Consider the following 14,539-nt stretch of genomic DNA (forward strand, 5'->3'; position numbering starts at 1 on the left):
CCCGTCATGTGGTCCTTCCCAGATGGGGATAGGTCTCTGCTTTATTCACGTTAGTGTTATGCCCCTTTTCACCTGGTCTACTGCCCTGGACATAGCAGGTACTCAATAAATGAGAAACCGAGTTGAAGTTTTCATTAATTCAGGTATTATAACAAACATTGCAGCTCTATTCGGTTTGCAAGGTATTGTTGCTTAATCCCCAGAACCTGTGAATATATTACCTTTCATTTTTTAAAAAAAAAATTTGTTTATTTAACATTGATTCATTTTTGAGAGACAGAACATGAGTAGGGGAGGGGCAGAGAGACAAGGAGACACAGAATCTGAGGCAGGCTCCAGGCTCTGAGCTGTCAGCACAGAGCCCGATGTGGGGCTCAAGCTCACCAACTGTGAGATGATGACCTGAGCTGAAGTAGGACACTTAACCAACTGAGCCATCCAGGTGCCCCTGTTAACTTTCAAAGAAAATGAAGGCTTTATAGTTGAGATTAGATTAAGGACCTTGAAGTAGGGAGAGCGCCTAGGTTATCCAGGTGGGCTGAATCTAATCAATGAGCTCTTAATGGAAGAAATCTTTCTCAGCTGCGGTCAGAGGGAACCATGATGGTGGAGGAAGGGAAAGAGTGAAGTAATGAGAAGAGGACTCCACTCACTGATGTTGGCTTTGAAGACTGAGGCCGGGCCATGAGCCAAGGAAGGCTAGCACCTCAAGAAGCTAGAAAAGGCGAGGAAAGGGATTCTCCCCTAGAGCCTTTAGAAAGGAATGCAGCCCTGCCTACCCCTTGATTTTAGTCCAGCATAAGATGATAAATTCATTCTGTTTTAAGCCCTAAGTTTGTGGCAATTTGTTACAGCATCAATTGGAAACTCATACCAGCAGGAATAACCCAACTATTTGGTAATTTGATCCTGCTGAAGGATTCTCCATGGCTTCTCCATTGCCCTATTTCTGGAAACACCAGTCTCTATGAACTTTTCTATCAGGACACGGCAACATCCATGCTCTGGAACTCTGTTCTGGGGATGGAAAAATCAAATCCTTTTCACCACTGCACAACGAATTGTATTTTTTCAAGAAATCTGGTTGGTAGTGAGCACCCCCCCATGGGAGGTGGGGTGTAGCATACAGTAGGGTCAAGAGGTCTGTGATTGGGATCTGGTCTCACCACTAGCCAACTGAGTGACTTTGGGGACACCACTCTTCTGTATGGGTTTTACCTATCTTCATCTGTGAAGTTAGCAGGTCTAGAAAGCTTTTTAAGGTCCCTTTCATCTCTGAAATTAAGAGTTTCTAGGAAGGCTGGTGGAGAATGCCCACTGATGCTCTTAAATGTCACAGAAATAACATTCATCATCTAACTACCATGGCTTTTAATGTGGTTTACTTCTCTGAGTTGATATGTATATAGAATTATTTATAGAGAAAAGCGCATTTATTTCACTTTAAAGACTAACAAATAAGATCCACAATGTCCTTACAAAGTATTTTAACAAAATACTAGTATTTTAACAAAAAGCTTGCCTTAATCTGAATTATTTTTATCAGCTGAGATATGTTTACTCTCCCCATACGCAGTATAGTGTGAAGGACTTATTTGGCTGTTGGTATTTTTCTGGGTAACAATTCTTTATTTACTTAGTTTTACTTCAGACTCATGGGAAATATCCTAACTCCATTTTTGCTTTTACAATATTTGCATTGCCACCAAAATCAAAAGGTCACAGCCTAACCATCCAGGTGAGAGTAGACAGGTAGCTGAAGCATTGTCAGGAGAGAGTTGAATTTCCTCGTTAAGAATGCCATTTGAGTCAAGTTATGAACCACATAAGTGAGAGCAGTTTCATTACTTTCTAGTCACTCTTCGGGAAATGGCACTGGCCAGCCAGATTGCCATGTTATTTACAAGGCTTGGCCAGGAATGACCCTTGAGGTATGATAAAAAGATCAGTTTCTTGTAAAACATGAAGACTTTTAATGATATGTTCATTAAAAAGATCATTCCTATTACATTATATGGGTGCTTCCATGTCCCCTTCTGTTCACCCTTTGTTCCCATAATCTCCTATTTATAGCAGTCTCCCTTGTTTCTCTTTCATTCATTGGCGCATCCATTTGTTCACGCGTTTGGCACCGACTCGGTCCCAAGTAGTGTTTCTGGTGGAAGCAACCTGGGAAATCTAAAGGGTGAGGAGGAAGAGTGGGTTGGAGGCAGGAGAGAAGGGCAGTGAACAAGGTCCCATGAGGTGTAGGAGGACATGGCGCCCTCAATATGACTGGACCTTAGAGCTCAAGGAGACAGGGAAAGGCAGCAGACAGCCACCTCCAAGGATCTCACTGGCCCTTTCCCCATTGAACTTTAGGCTGCTCTTTTTATGTCCCACTTTCTCATAGGACATAGTCTGAGAGCCTCTCATTCTCTTAGCAGTGCCTGTAAGACCATCTCTGGTTCACCTCTGTCTACTAAGGGGTAGAGACAATCACAATGGAAGGCCTCCGGTTTTCTCAGATCGCCAAGGTCATCACTTCTCCCACCCTGAAAAACCCGATTTTTATGAATGCGTATGAACACACAATGAAAATGTGTTTGAGGAATCAGTTCACGTTTTGAGCCACACTGAATTTGATAGTGATGAAGATCTCTGACTTTTCCAACCCATGGTGCTGTTCGGCCGTGCCTCTGCCTGTACCTGGTGATTTTGTTGTGGTGATGTGTGTGGCATGATAACCTCCTGGAACATATTTGCGTTAAAGTGGGAGCGTGCCTCCGGCTTCCACCTTACCTCTCAGTCACACCCGGCAAGATGAAGAACATCCAGAAGTGAATTCCAAACACAAGAATGACCTGGAAAATGACCTTTCCCAGGACGGTCTTCCTGAGGTATAGTGCTCGGTCCACGACCATGGTTCCAAACTGAATTAGGACCATCACCAAAAAAGGCCCAGGGACCTGGTCCTCTGACAGCGAAGAGGTGATGTCTGCTGCTGCTGAGTGTTTCTGGGAAGGAAACAACAGGTTTAGGCACGAGTGGCACTTCACAGGACAGCATCGCTCTTACTCGTTAGAAGTGTGGTGGCCTTCACCCCCCAACCTACCCCAAAGGCCCAGAAGCCAAAGACGATGATGACAAAGTCAACAGTGTCAGCCAGGAACATGAGCACATACACATCGGTCACCGCACTGTAGTCTGGATGGATGAGGTTGTAGAAGAACTGTCTGATGGGCACATATATTTGCAAAGTCCTGCAAAACAGAGACCCCCAGCACTTGCTTCAGGAGGGCAGGATGGGAGGGATGACCGGGTATTTCCATCATTCCATTCCTCCGTATCCCTCTCTCCCAGCAGGTCACACCTCCCTTTTCAGCCTCAGCAGAGCCCGGTGTGGGGTGGGGAGGCTTCTGCTCTAATGGCAAGTGCAGACACATTCAAGTGCCTTCCTTGGCACTCTGCTTCCTTGTGCTGATGAGACCACAGGCCTCCTCTGTTGTTCGAAGCACAAGAGAATGGTCGAAAGCCCCAGAAATGAGGTGTTGGGTTTGTCACCTGATTCAATTACTCCCTGCCTGTGAGCCCCTGAGCATGCTACTTACTTCTCTGTGTTTTTGTTTCCTCTGTTGTAAAACCCCACAGGGCTGGGGTGAGAATTAGATGGGACTACATAACGGTCCTTAGACCTGGAGTCTGACCTGAGCACCCTGTACACATGAGGTAGCCCCTGCTCCTCCCCTTTATGGGTCCTGTGCCCCTTCTGATTCCTACATAGTGCCCTGGGCTTTTGACTACACCTTGTTCTGTCCAGCCTCTGCTCTGTCTTCCTTGTTTTCTGGGTTCTTCCTTCAATTCAAGGCCATGTTCACATTGGATGGCCCTCCTGGTCTCAGAGGCCACATTCAAGGCCAGTCTTGCCGAACCTCCTCCGTTCCCATTGCTTGTCTGCTGCCTGTCAAGGTCCCTGGCACTGGAGGAGGGGCTCATGCATTTTGCTGGAGACCAGCTGTGTGCCAGTGAACCTCAGTTTCCCCTCTCCAGGATGAGAGTGTTTCTCTAACCTTCCAACTTTGACATCATACACCTCTCTGTCTAGGTGGGATTTAGCATGATGATGCTTGGAAATACATACTGTGAATCCTTGAAATTATTTATTCTATTCAAATAGGAAAACTATGTTTATAAATGTAATGGATATAAAAATGAATCACACTGAAAAGTGATTTTTAAAAACAATACATTACCTCACACAAAAAGACAGAAAAATAACATGTTGGTGAGGAAGTGGAGAGAAGGGAACCCTCGTGCACCGTTGGTGGGAATGCAAATTGGTGCAGTCGCTGTGGAAAACAGTATGAAGGCTCCCCTCCAAAATTAAAAAACAGAACTACAATATGATACACCAATTCTACTTCTGGGTATTTATCTGAAGGAAATGAAAACACTAACTCAAAAAGATCTCTGCACACCAGGTTCAGTGCAGCATTATTTATCATAGCCAACTCATGGCCCCCAAGTGTCCCTCAATGGATGAATGGATAAAAAAAAAAGTGTGTGTGCGTGTGTGTGTGTGTGTTTGCACAGTGGTATATAATGAAGTATATATATTATTGGGATGAATACATACACACACACACACACACAAACACACACACATGGAACAAGTCTGAGAAAGTCAAATAACATATGATATCACTAATACGTGGAATCTAAAAAAAAAAAAAGAAGAACCCACACTCAGAGATACAGAGAACAAACAGGTGATTGCCACGAGGGAGGGTTGGGCAAAAGGGTGAAGGGGGTCGAAGCATACAGAGTTCCAGTTATAAAGTTAGTCCTGGGTGCACAGCATGGTGACTGCAGTTAATAATCCTGCACTTCACATTTCATTAAAAAAATTTTTTTAAGTTTGTTTATTTTGAGAGACAGAGAGAGCAGAGGAGGGGCAGAGAGAGAGAGGGAGAGAGAGAAACCCAAGCAGGCTCCATGCTGTCAGCGAGGAGCCCGATGTGGGGCCTGAACTCATGAGCCGTGAGATCATGACCTGAGCCAAAACCAAGAGTCAGACGCTTAACCAACTGAGCCACCCAGGTGCCCCGTGTACTTCACATTACAAAGCTGCTAGGAGAGTAAATCTTAAAAGGTCTCATCATAAGAAAAACTCTGTAACTACAGGTGGTGATGAATGTTGACTATTGTGATCATCCCACAACGTATACATCTATCAAATCATTATACTGTATGCCTGAACTTAATTTATATGTCAATTACATCTCCATTAAGAACAATACAATAACAAGTCATTTCCTTATGTTTGTGATATGAGAGGTAACTTCTCTGCTCTGCACCCCTGGTTTATATGAAATAATTGATATCAGCTCCCTGACCCTAAAATAAAACACCCCACACCAAGTGTCTTCATGGACTCACTTCTTTATGGTAAATGCTTTTGCTTTGATTAAATGTTCTTGAAGCTTTTCCATATAAAGTTCCCTTTTACTTTTCTGCTTGATACTCAAAACACTGCTTCCTTTTTGACTGCTGTTTCGGGTGCTTGTGCTGCCTAGAGACAGAAAAAAAACCAAGATGTGCTGAGTTACAGGTTTGTTGACATAAACACCACAGAAGCCCCTGGAACCCACAGAGCAGAGGATGGCTTGAAGCAGATTGAGAGGGTGACTATATACTATGGACTGTAAGAATAGTGACTGGGGATTTGCAATCTGCAGTTTCAACTCTGCCTCCACAGTGAAATGTATTTGGGTTTCTACACCCAACACTGGCTCCTTCTGGGGTTGTTATGCCATCTTTTTTTTTTTTTTTAAGTTTATTTATTTATTTTGAGGGAGAGAGAGAGAGAGGGAGCTCAAGCAGGGGTGGGGCAGAGAAAGGGCACAAGAGAGAATCCTGAGCAGGCTCCATTCTACCAGTGCAGAGCCTGACATGGGGCTCAAACCCATGAACCTAGAGATCAAGACCTGAGCCGAAACCAAGAGTTGGATGCTTAACAGACTGAGCCACCCAGGCGCCCCTGTTATATGATCTTTATTCCAGGAAGAAATAGATTGGAAGAATAGTTTTTATCGTGCTAAACGGGGTCCCAGGTTGTGGGTTTTCCAGATTGGGTCCATGCCCCATGCCTTTTTCATGTCCAGATTTCTCTAACTGTAAAACGAATATGGATGACTGCTGGTGTCTGCCTGAAAAGTGTATTCTGAAGATGAATACACGGATGTTTGGAAAGCTTCAGGCAGGAGCACTATAAATACAAAAACCCAATTTCTCCAAGAGTGGAAACTGGAGAGCTTGTCTATCTGCTGATAATACCCAACTATTTAGTTAGAAATTAACTAGCTTAGGGAATAAATAGGTGGTTTTGCTAAAAGTTTCCACTGATAAAATCTAAAAATATTTTCAAAATAAATTGTGATGTATAGCATTCTGGACACACCCTGAAATATCTTATATCTCTGGATATGATTTAAAAACTAGCATGTGCCCAGCACTTACTATACGAGGCAGTGTGCTGGCCACTTTTCCCAACGACCCCAAATCCTCATCCTGGGAAGGAATCAGATGTTTTAAAGAACGATATGACTGCCCCAGGTCACACAGTTGAGCTACGAACTGAACTTGAGTCTGTGATGTCAAAGCACTTTCTTCTCACATCACCACATCTGTCTCCTTGAGAGCACCCGTAAACGCCCCTGCCCAAGACCCAGACCCACTGGCACCAGAACAACCAGAAAACTCAGAGTTTTTCCAGCCTAAGGAAATCATGCGACAGATACCTCTTTTGGACCTATTGGAAGAAAAGCTGGATCTGGGGGATATCTGGGAGCTACTGCCCGATCGCTTCCTCCGGATGGCCGTGGGCTGCTCCGGGAAGGACACGTGCACCGACTCCGCTGACGCGGCCAGGTTGATGGATTTCAGAGAATCAGAGGAGGCTCTCCTGCCATGACTGAGGGACAGCTCATCATCCGACTCTTCTTTGTCTGTGCCACTGTCGGTGATGTCGTCTTCATCCCATAAGCCGTGGCACTGAGAAAGCATAAGGGACAACTCAGACGGCCATTCCCGGTGAGGTAGCATCGCATCCCCCACGATTAGAAAGCCAAATGTGAAATACGGTGACTGTGGCTGTGATATTGCATCATAAAACTGACATTTGCTAGATAGTTAGAATTTAAATGTTCTCACAAAAAAGAAAGAAAGAAAAAGAAGAAAGAAAGAAAGAAGAAAGAAAGAGGAAGGGAGGGAGGGAGGAAGGAAGGAAGGAAGGAGAGAAGGAAGGAGAGAAGGAAAGAAGGAAGGAAGCAGCGTGGGGGATGGGAGGAAGGGAGGAAAAAAATAATGAAAAAGAAAACAGATATATACGGGAGGCGATGGGAACTAATGAACCCTATGGAGGTGATCCTTTCACTGTGTCTACGTGAAACACATCACCACAATGTATACACTTTAAATATATTACAATTATTTTTGTCACTCATACTGCAATAAAGCAGAAAAAGGATTGGAAAATGAAGGGACTCTAGGATAGCTTATTATCTAGGTGTTTATGATAGTCCCAGAGAGCGGGGACGGGCTGGTGCAGATCATGAGTTTGGCTAACTAATTGACATGGATGCAGATCATGTCTGGCAGATGGAGTAAAGGCGAAGTTATAATCACTTAACTCGTTCCTGAGGGAAAGCACTTTCTAGAACATATTTCTCTGTGCTTACAAGTAGCATTTTAAATATCAGTGGGTGAATTTAGCCCCACCGTCCATGTTCACCAAATACCTACACTTGAATACAAATGCTGTGTCTCCCTGAACATCCACGGTAAGCTGTGAACCCCTGCATCACCCACGGCTGGGTCAGGAACAGAGCTGCAAATAGTCTACTCAAAAAATGTTGGCCCACATATGAGACAGAGATTGTGATGCACTCTGTAGAGCCTGCATTTTGCTTCAAAGAAATGGGCAAAAGGGGCTGGTAGGACAGCAGGAGGAAGGATAGCAGGAGAGGCTGAGAAAAACCAGGGGTCTTGCTGGTGCAAGAGGTTACCTGGACAGCAAACCCACCTTACAATGACCTTGCTGCCATTTCTTGAAGCTCCCCAGTGAGCCCACTGCCTCCTGAGTGCCCAGACTGCCAGGCTATGCATTTATTCCCCAGGAGCTCACCCAGTCCTCCCTCTGACACATGCTGTAGAGGATAAGAGCTCCAGTCCAATTTGCCAAAATTCAGTTGGTCAAAAAATAACTTGGAGCATGATCAATTTCACTAAAAGACAATGTCACCTAATACACAGATTATTCTTTTATTTTTAATTTTTTAAAGTTTATTTATTTATTTTGAGGTGGGGAGGAGCAGAGAGAAGGGGAGAGAGAAAATCTGAAGCAGGCTTCATGCCCAGTGTGGAGCCTGACGTGGGGCATGATCCCATAAACCATGAGATCATGATCTGCACCAAAATCAAGAGTCTGACACTTAACTGACTGAGCCACCCAGGCGTCCCTATTCTTAAATATTAATAGGTATATTATTTCAAGAAGAAAAGTCAGTGGATGCATTCTTGAAAACATAACAAACATTCTAGATTTTCCTAATGGGATTTTCCAACTTATATTGATTTCTTTTAAATCATTTTTTTTCTTTTAAATCGTTTTAAAAGTTGTTTTCTCTTTGGCCAACATTGGAACATGTTTAGATTCCTTTACTACTTTCATAGTAGTGTATTTGTTAGTGAATTCTTCCAATTATTTATAAGATCTATAGCAATTCATACCAAATAGGATAGTTTTAACCACATTTGAAATTTCCACGTAGTTTGAACTGTTTGGTTTCCTAGATTTCCAAAGCTGTAGGGTAGTTTTGTCTCCTTATGAAAAGATTTGTCATTCTAAAAATGATTTTTCATATCATTAGCCAAAATTTCAGCATAAGAGTACCTCAAATACATTCACCATAGATATGAAATTTTCTAAGAAACCAGAGTAAGTATATCAATAGGAAACGCCGAAATTTTGTTTATTCTATGCTTTAAATATTCAACTGTAGCTGCTAAACCACTGAAATATTAATGAGAAGGCAGCAAAATGCCTAAAGGTTTATATACATTTTTTAAATGATGTGAAAAAGGATACAAGTTGCAAGAGAGTTGTGAAGTGACCAAATTTGTACAATCATGTCTTTTTTTTTTTAAACGGAGGTGTAGTTCACATACAACATAATACCACCATGTCTTAAATGCAGAAATTTAAACTTCAATTTCTAGAACTGAAAACATAATGTTAACACATTTGTTAATATATTCATAACAAGAATTAGTAAACTGCATGAATTCAGGTAATTTATCAGAAGAACTAGAAAATTCAGGCAAACTCAGTTTTGGCTAAGTGGTTTCCTTGGATAACATACCTTTGCAAGGTTATGCATTTTCTCTAACATAATTCCCACAAATATGGATTAATTATGGTATGTTCATAATAGAAGTAGAAATATGGGGGAATTCTCTTCCAAGTTTATTACAGTTTCCCTTATTGAGCCCCATATGCCTTGGCCTCATCGCCAATCGTAATGTTCAGGTTCTCCAGGAGTATCACGGGGGCTGCAATGATCAACATGACCCGGTTAAGTGTTAACGTGCAGTACCTTCAAAATGGACCGATGGAAGAAAAGAGCCAAGAGCTGAATGAGATCATAAAGGACATAGCCTTCTTTCTTCTCCACTCCTATGATATTTGGTGGGTGGAAAGGTTTATCTTTGTTCAATTCCACGTTCTTGTTCCAGGGAAAGAAGCCAAATTGGAAGAAATACTTGACCACAATTGCCACCTACATGCAGATGATGGGAAAAAAAAATCACTCCTTTTAAGAATGGTTCTATATGAAAAATAGTGATATAAAAGCTTTTATATCACTATTTTTCATATAGAACCATTGTATGGTTCTATAAAAATGAAAAAGATCATTTCACAGTTTTGGTGATAAGATCACACACAATGATGTGGAAAAATAACATTATCATTCGTACATGGACTTTAGACCAAGAGCAATATCTTACTGCTGCCAGGGCATGACTGTAGATACATCAGTGCTGGCCAGGTTACTCACGGCACCTACTTATGATTTTTTCTATTTTTCAGGACTTGGCTAGTTTATACTGATTTAATAAGGTTTAATTACTCAGCTATTAAGATATGGTAACGAGGACAAATTTGAACAAAAATAATTCTATATTTTACATATTGCTTTCATTTGTAATCTTCTTGAGCATCTCAGGCAGTTTTGATGCCTATTTTCATTTTCCTCTGACCTCTTTGTTCTCACCATTAAAACAAATTTTTTTTAATGTTTTATTTTTGAGAGGCAGAGTGGGTAGAGCGTGAGTGGGGGAGGGGCAGAGACAGAGGGAGATGCAGATTCTGAAGCAGGCTCCAGGCTCTGCACTGTCAGCAAAGTCCGATGCAGGGCTCGAACCCATGAACCGCGAGCTCATGACCTGTGCCGAAGTCAGATACTTAACCGACTGAGCCACCCAGGTGCCCCTGTTCTCACCATTTCGTTGCTCCCTGGAAGTTCTCCTCAAGAAGAAATAAAAAGAAATAAAAACTTGCCGGTTGTGGTGACTAGTTAAGGGTACAAATGTTGGGGAGAAGCGGTCTGTGACAAAGACACATGAGAAAATTGACAGGCCTCATCTAAACATCCCTCTGACAGCTGGGTCACCGGGAATCAATTGCAATTCACGCAATTCATCCATAAAAAATATATTTCGAAGTCCTCTTTCGACCTAGAGTCACTTTACCCTCCTCCCGTCTCTCTCCTTCTTATAGCCAAGCTTCCGCAAAGAACAGTCCTGTGTTTCTTACCATGCTGAGCAGCACTGCCACAAATGGATGCCAGAGCAGATACCTGAAAACTATCTTTGCCTCTTTCCTTCTCACTCGCACCCCCAACCCGTTTGGGTCACTTACTAAAACTTCTCGCTTACCCCATTCATCTTCAGCCTCGTGGCCATTGGGTCAGTTCACATCCCATGACCTCTCACCGTCTTTTCAAAAACTTTCATACCAAGGGGAGAAAGTCCTGAGCATACACCCTGTTGACATTCCCAAGAGCCTACTACCGTGCCGTCCACTCACGGCCTGCCTCCCAGCCATCACAAGCCATGTGTCATTCTGGGCACATGTCAGAGTGTCTATACCTTTGTTTGACCCTTTGCTTTTTGTCCTTTGATGACCTTACACTCATCCGTTAAGACTCACTTGTCTTCTACTGAGAAGATGCTATGATGGCCTCTCTCCACACCACCCAGGCTGCATGAGGCACAGATCATATCCGTATTTCTTGTATGCTCTCTAATGCGGTTTTGTGTTGTACTGTAGGGCAATTCTTTGTTTACATCCTATGTGTTCACCATATTGGTTTGTGAGCCATTGAGAAACAGAAACAACTTTTTTTTTTTTTAAAGTTTTTTATTAAATTTATTGTCCTCTTCTTATGCTTGGCATAGTTCCTGGGTTTTGGTGCATGGTCTAACTTGTAGAGTGAATTAACATCACCTTAATCTTCTACTTCCTCCCTTCTTGGTGTGACAGAGAAAATGGGGAACCCCAATTTAACTTAACTAGGAAGATTTCATTTTATGATGAAATAACATAAGTAGCTCTTGTTCCCTTCTCTAAATTTTTAGAGACTTTCCTTCTTCCTTCACTTCTACATTAGAAACTCCCTTCCTTCACTTCTAGGTTAGAAACTCCCTCACCTCTGTACAGAGGTGGTACAGAGAATGGACCCATTCCCCAAATAGGGGGTCATTTATGTCCCGGATCACAAAGTTTATGTGATGGAAGTAAGACTTAAAAATGATTATTTTGGCAAGATCATGACAGACAGTCTACTTAAAGTGATAGCTAGGTAGTTGGCTTTCCACCTTTTATAAGTATTTAAATATATTTAAATAATTACTATGGAAATAAGATACATGATACACTGATACTTTCGAGATGCTTTGATAAAAGCTTTGCTTTATTTTACTGGTGAATTACCTATAAACCTACAAAATTTCTGGAATCTCAATGTACATCCATCATGAATTCCATCCTTTAAGAAGCAACTACACTACCAATGTTAGTGAAAACTTTCCTATATGAGCCAGGTAAGAAAATTCGCCTTCTTCAAAGACCTCAGAACACAAAGAACTACAATAACCCAAGGAAAAAAAGGCTATTGAGCCTCCCTTTTAATTCCCAATTTTATGGTTGTCATGGGAGTTTGTGACATTGCATATATTTGATGGGGAAGGATAGAAAAACAGGTTCATATAATTGGGAAGAGTGTCTCCTGTCCCCTCACACGTGATGAAAATGAAATGGTAATTTACCCTCGTGTTCTTCAGATTTTTAGGTAGGTGCTTATGTGACTTTGTGTTTTTGTGTGTTGAAACTGGCTTTAAGCTTAAAAATGGGAAATATGCATGTTGTATCAAACTACATTCAAATTGCTTACTGTGTTGTTTAATTCAGCCTCCATTCACTGGACATCCACTGGCACGAGACACTAATTTCTGCATAAATAACACATTATTTCAGTAGTTCCTATCATAGGACAGATGACCAGATTTCAAAAGCCTCCCCCATCACTTGCCAGTTGGGCAGCCTGGGTCAGTTATTTCATCTGGCTAAAGCTGTTTCCTTATATGTTAAACCAAACGATATTGGTGCCTATCTTGGTGTGGTGTGACCTGTGAAAAGACATGTACAATCGCCAGCACTAAATAACTGTTAGTTTAGTCATTTGCCTATCTAAGAACATCCATTTACTTGAATGTCCTGCGCAAAACTGTCTGGGAGACAGGGCTGGCCTGCCTCGAGTGAATGCCGGAAGCGATTTATTAGCAATTCCCACTCAAGGCTTACCTCTGTGTAGACAATGGCCATCATCCAGAATCGTCTACTGGGCCTGGGCACAGACAGCATGGCCCAGAGGAAGATCAGAATGGGAAGCACAAGGGTGATCATGGAGGCAGAGACCATGTGGTTGAGGATGATCACAAAATAACACACCATTTCTGAGCGGGCCACCAGAGTGTTGTACATGGCATAGAACAACAGCAAGAACCGGGGTTGGCCAACGTAGAATTTTTCGGACTCTTCCAGCTCGTCATCATGGAACATCCTGTTCAAATAAACAACATGAGAGGGGCGCCTGGGTGGCTCAGTCGGTTAAGCGGCCGACTTCGGCTCAGGTCACGATCTCACGGTCCGTGAGTTCGAGCCCCGCGTTGGGCTCTGTGCTGACAGCTCAGAGCCTGGAGCCTGTTTCAGATTCTGTGTCTCCCTTTCTCTGACCCTCCCCCGTTCATGCTCAGTCTCTCTCTGTCTCAAAAATAAATAAACGTTAAAAAAAAATAAAAAAAAAACCAAATAAACAACATGAGAATAAACTCGTCTTCATTTCTCCAAATCACTGATTTCTGCTTTGCATGATCCCTCTTGTCCCTCCCCTCCTTCCCATGTGGCCAGAGTTCTGGCGGAGTCAACCTAATAGCCTACTGGAGGAAGAAATGTGTGCACAAGTGTCTATCACGGACGGCTTTGGCTAGTTCTGTGCTTCACGATGGGAGCACTGAACATTGGGTCTGTTTGCTCTGAATGTCCAGGTGGACGGTTGTCCATGGGAGTTTGTCTACCCACAACCTGCGGAACACCCCCCCCCCCCCACCCGCCCAGCACTCCTACTTGTTCAGCAGCAGCTCACTGGCCGTCAGCTCGTGAGTCAGGGGCGGTAAGATGCTGGACTCGAGCCTGTCTGAGCGGCTCTCGTCAGGGCTCACGGCCATGTGGCTCTGGCCTGCAGAGTCGTCCCGCGAGCCGAAGGACAGGCGCTCGAAGCTGACCGCCTTGCTGTAGGAGGGAGGCGCCTCCACGTCCCCATCCTCGGTGGAGTAGTGTGGCAGCTCGGCATCTGGGGTGAGGCCGGCCTCCGAGGCCTCCGAGGCCTCCTCCGGCCCCAAGTCCGCGGCCTCCTCCCCTCCCTGGTCGGCGTCTTTGGCCACCGCCTCGTCATCCTGCTCGGCCTCCACCTCCGCTATGGTTTCCGTGGTCCCCTGGCGCGAGTACAGCATGGTGCACTGCGTGGGCTCGCTGTCGGGAGAGAGGGAGGGCACACACCCCGCACTTAGCATCCTCCCGATTCTCAAGACACCTTCCCAACACTCCCCAATACAAACGTCAAGGCGGGCGAGAAAATTACCACCCCGTTCCCTCCCCTGCCCCCACCACCCCGCCCCCGACATTGCATCCACCTGCTTTGTTCCTTCAGAGTATTCATGTCTGGTCTGCAGAGACTGCAAACAGCAGCCTCCAAATGCAAAAGCCCACAGTGCACGCGCACGGTTGAGACCCTGAACAAGTCACACGACATGGCTCAGATGTTGCTAAAGCCACCCATGCACAGAGGTTGTCTAAATCGTATCAAGATTTGCAGCCATGGTTTCCAGTGTTTCTTTTCAAATGGAGACAGTATAGCATACCTACCACTATATTAAAGGA

General features: G+C 43.7%; 1 protein-coding gene across 6 annotated transcripts in view; it reads right to left on the reverse strand.

Annotated features, from left to right (window-relative positions):
• The window catches only part of LOC132665746 (piezo-type mechanosensitive ion channel component 2), a 476,941-nt gene that overhangs the window by 20,510 nt on the left and 441,892 nt on the right, over nucleotides 1-14,539 (reverse strand). For all 6 annotated transcript variants that reach the window (XM_078435431.2, XM_078435426.2, XM_078435427.2 and 3 more), the window contains 7 exons: nucleotides 13,727-14,131; nucleotides 12,905-13,163; nucleotides 9,636-9,818; nucleotides 6,780-7,032; nucleotides 5,419-5,551; nucleotides 3,095-3,242; nucleotides 2,782-2,996 (listed from right to left, as the gene is read on the reverse strand). In XM_078435431.2, coding sequence (XP_078291557.1) covers nucleotides 2,782-2,996; nucleotides 3,095-3,242; nucleotides 5,419-5,551; nucleotides 6,780-7,032; nucleotides 9,636-9,818; nucleotides 12,905-13,163; nucleotides 13,727-14,131 — 1,596 coding nt within the window. The remainder of the gene's footprint in view (nucleotides 1-2,781; nucleotides 2,997-3,094; nucleotides 3,243-5,418; nucleotides 5,552-6,779; nucleotides 7,033-9,635; nucleotides 9,819-12,904; nucleotides 13,164-13,726; nucleotides 14,132-14,539) is intronic.

The sequence above is a fragment of the Panthera onca genome, chromosome D3, assembly GCF_046562875.1.
Source record: "Panthera onca isolate mPanOnc1 chromosome D3, mPanOnc1 haplotype 2, whole genome shotgun sequence".
In the NCBI taxonomy this organism is placed as follows: domain Eukaryota; kingdom Metazoa; phylum Chordata; class Mammalia; order Carnivora; family Felidae; genus Panthera; species Panthera onca.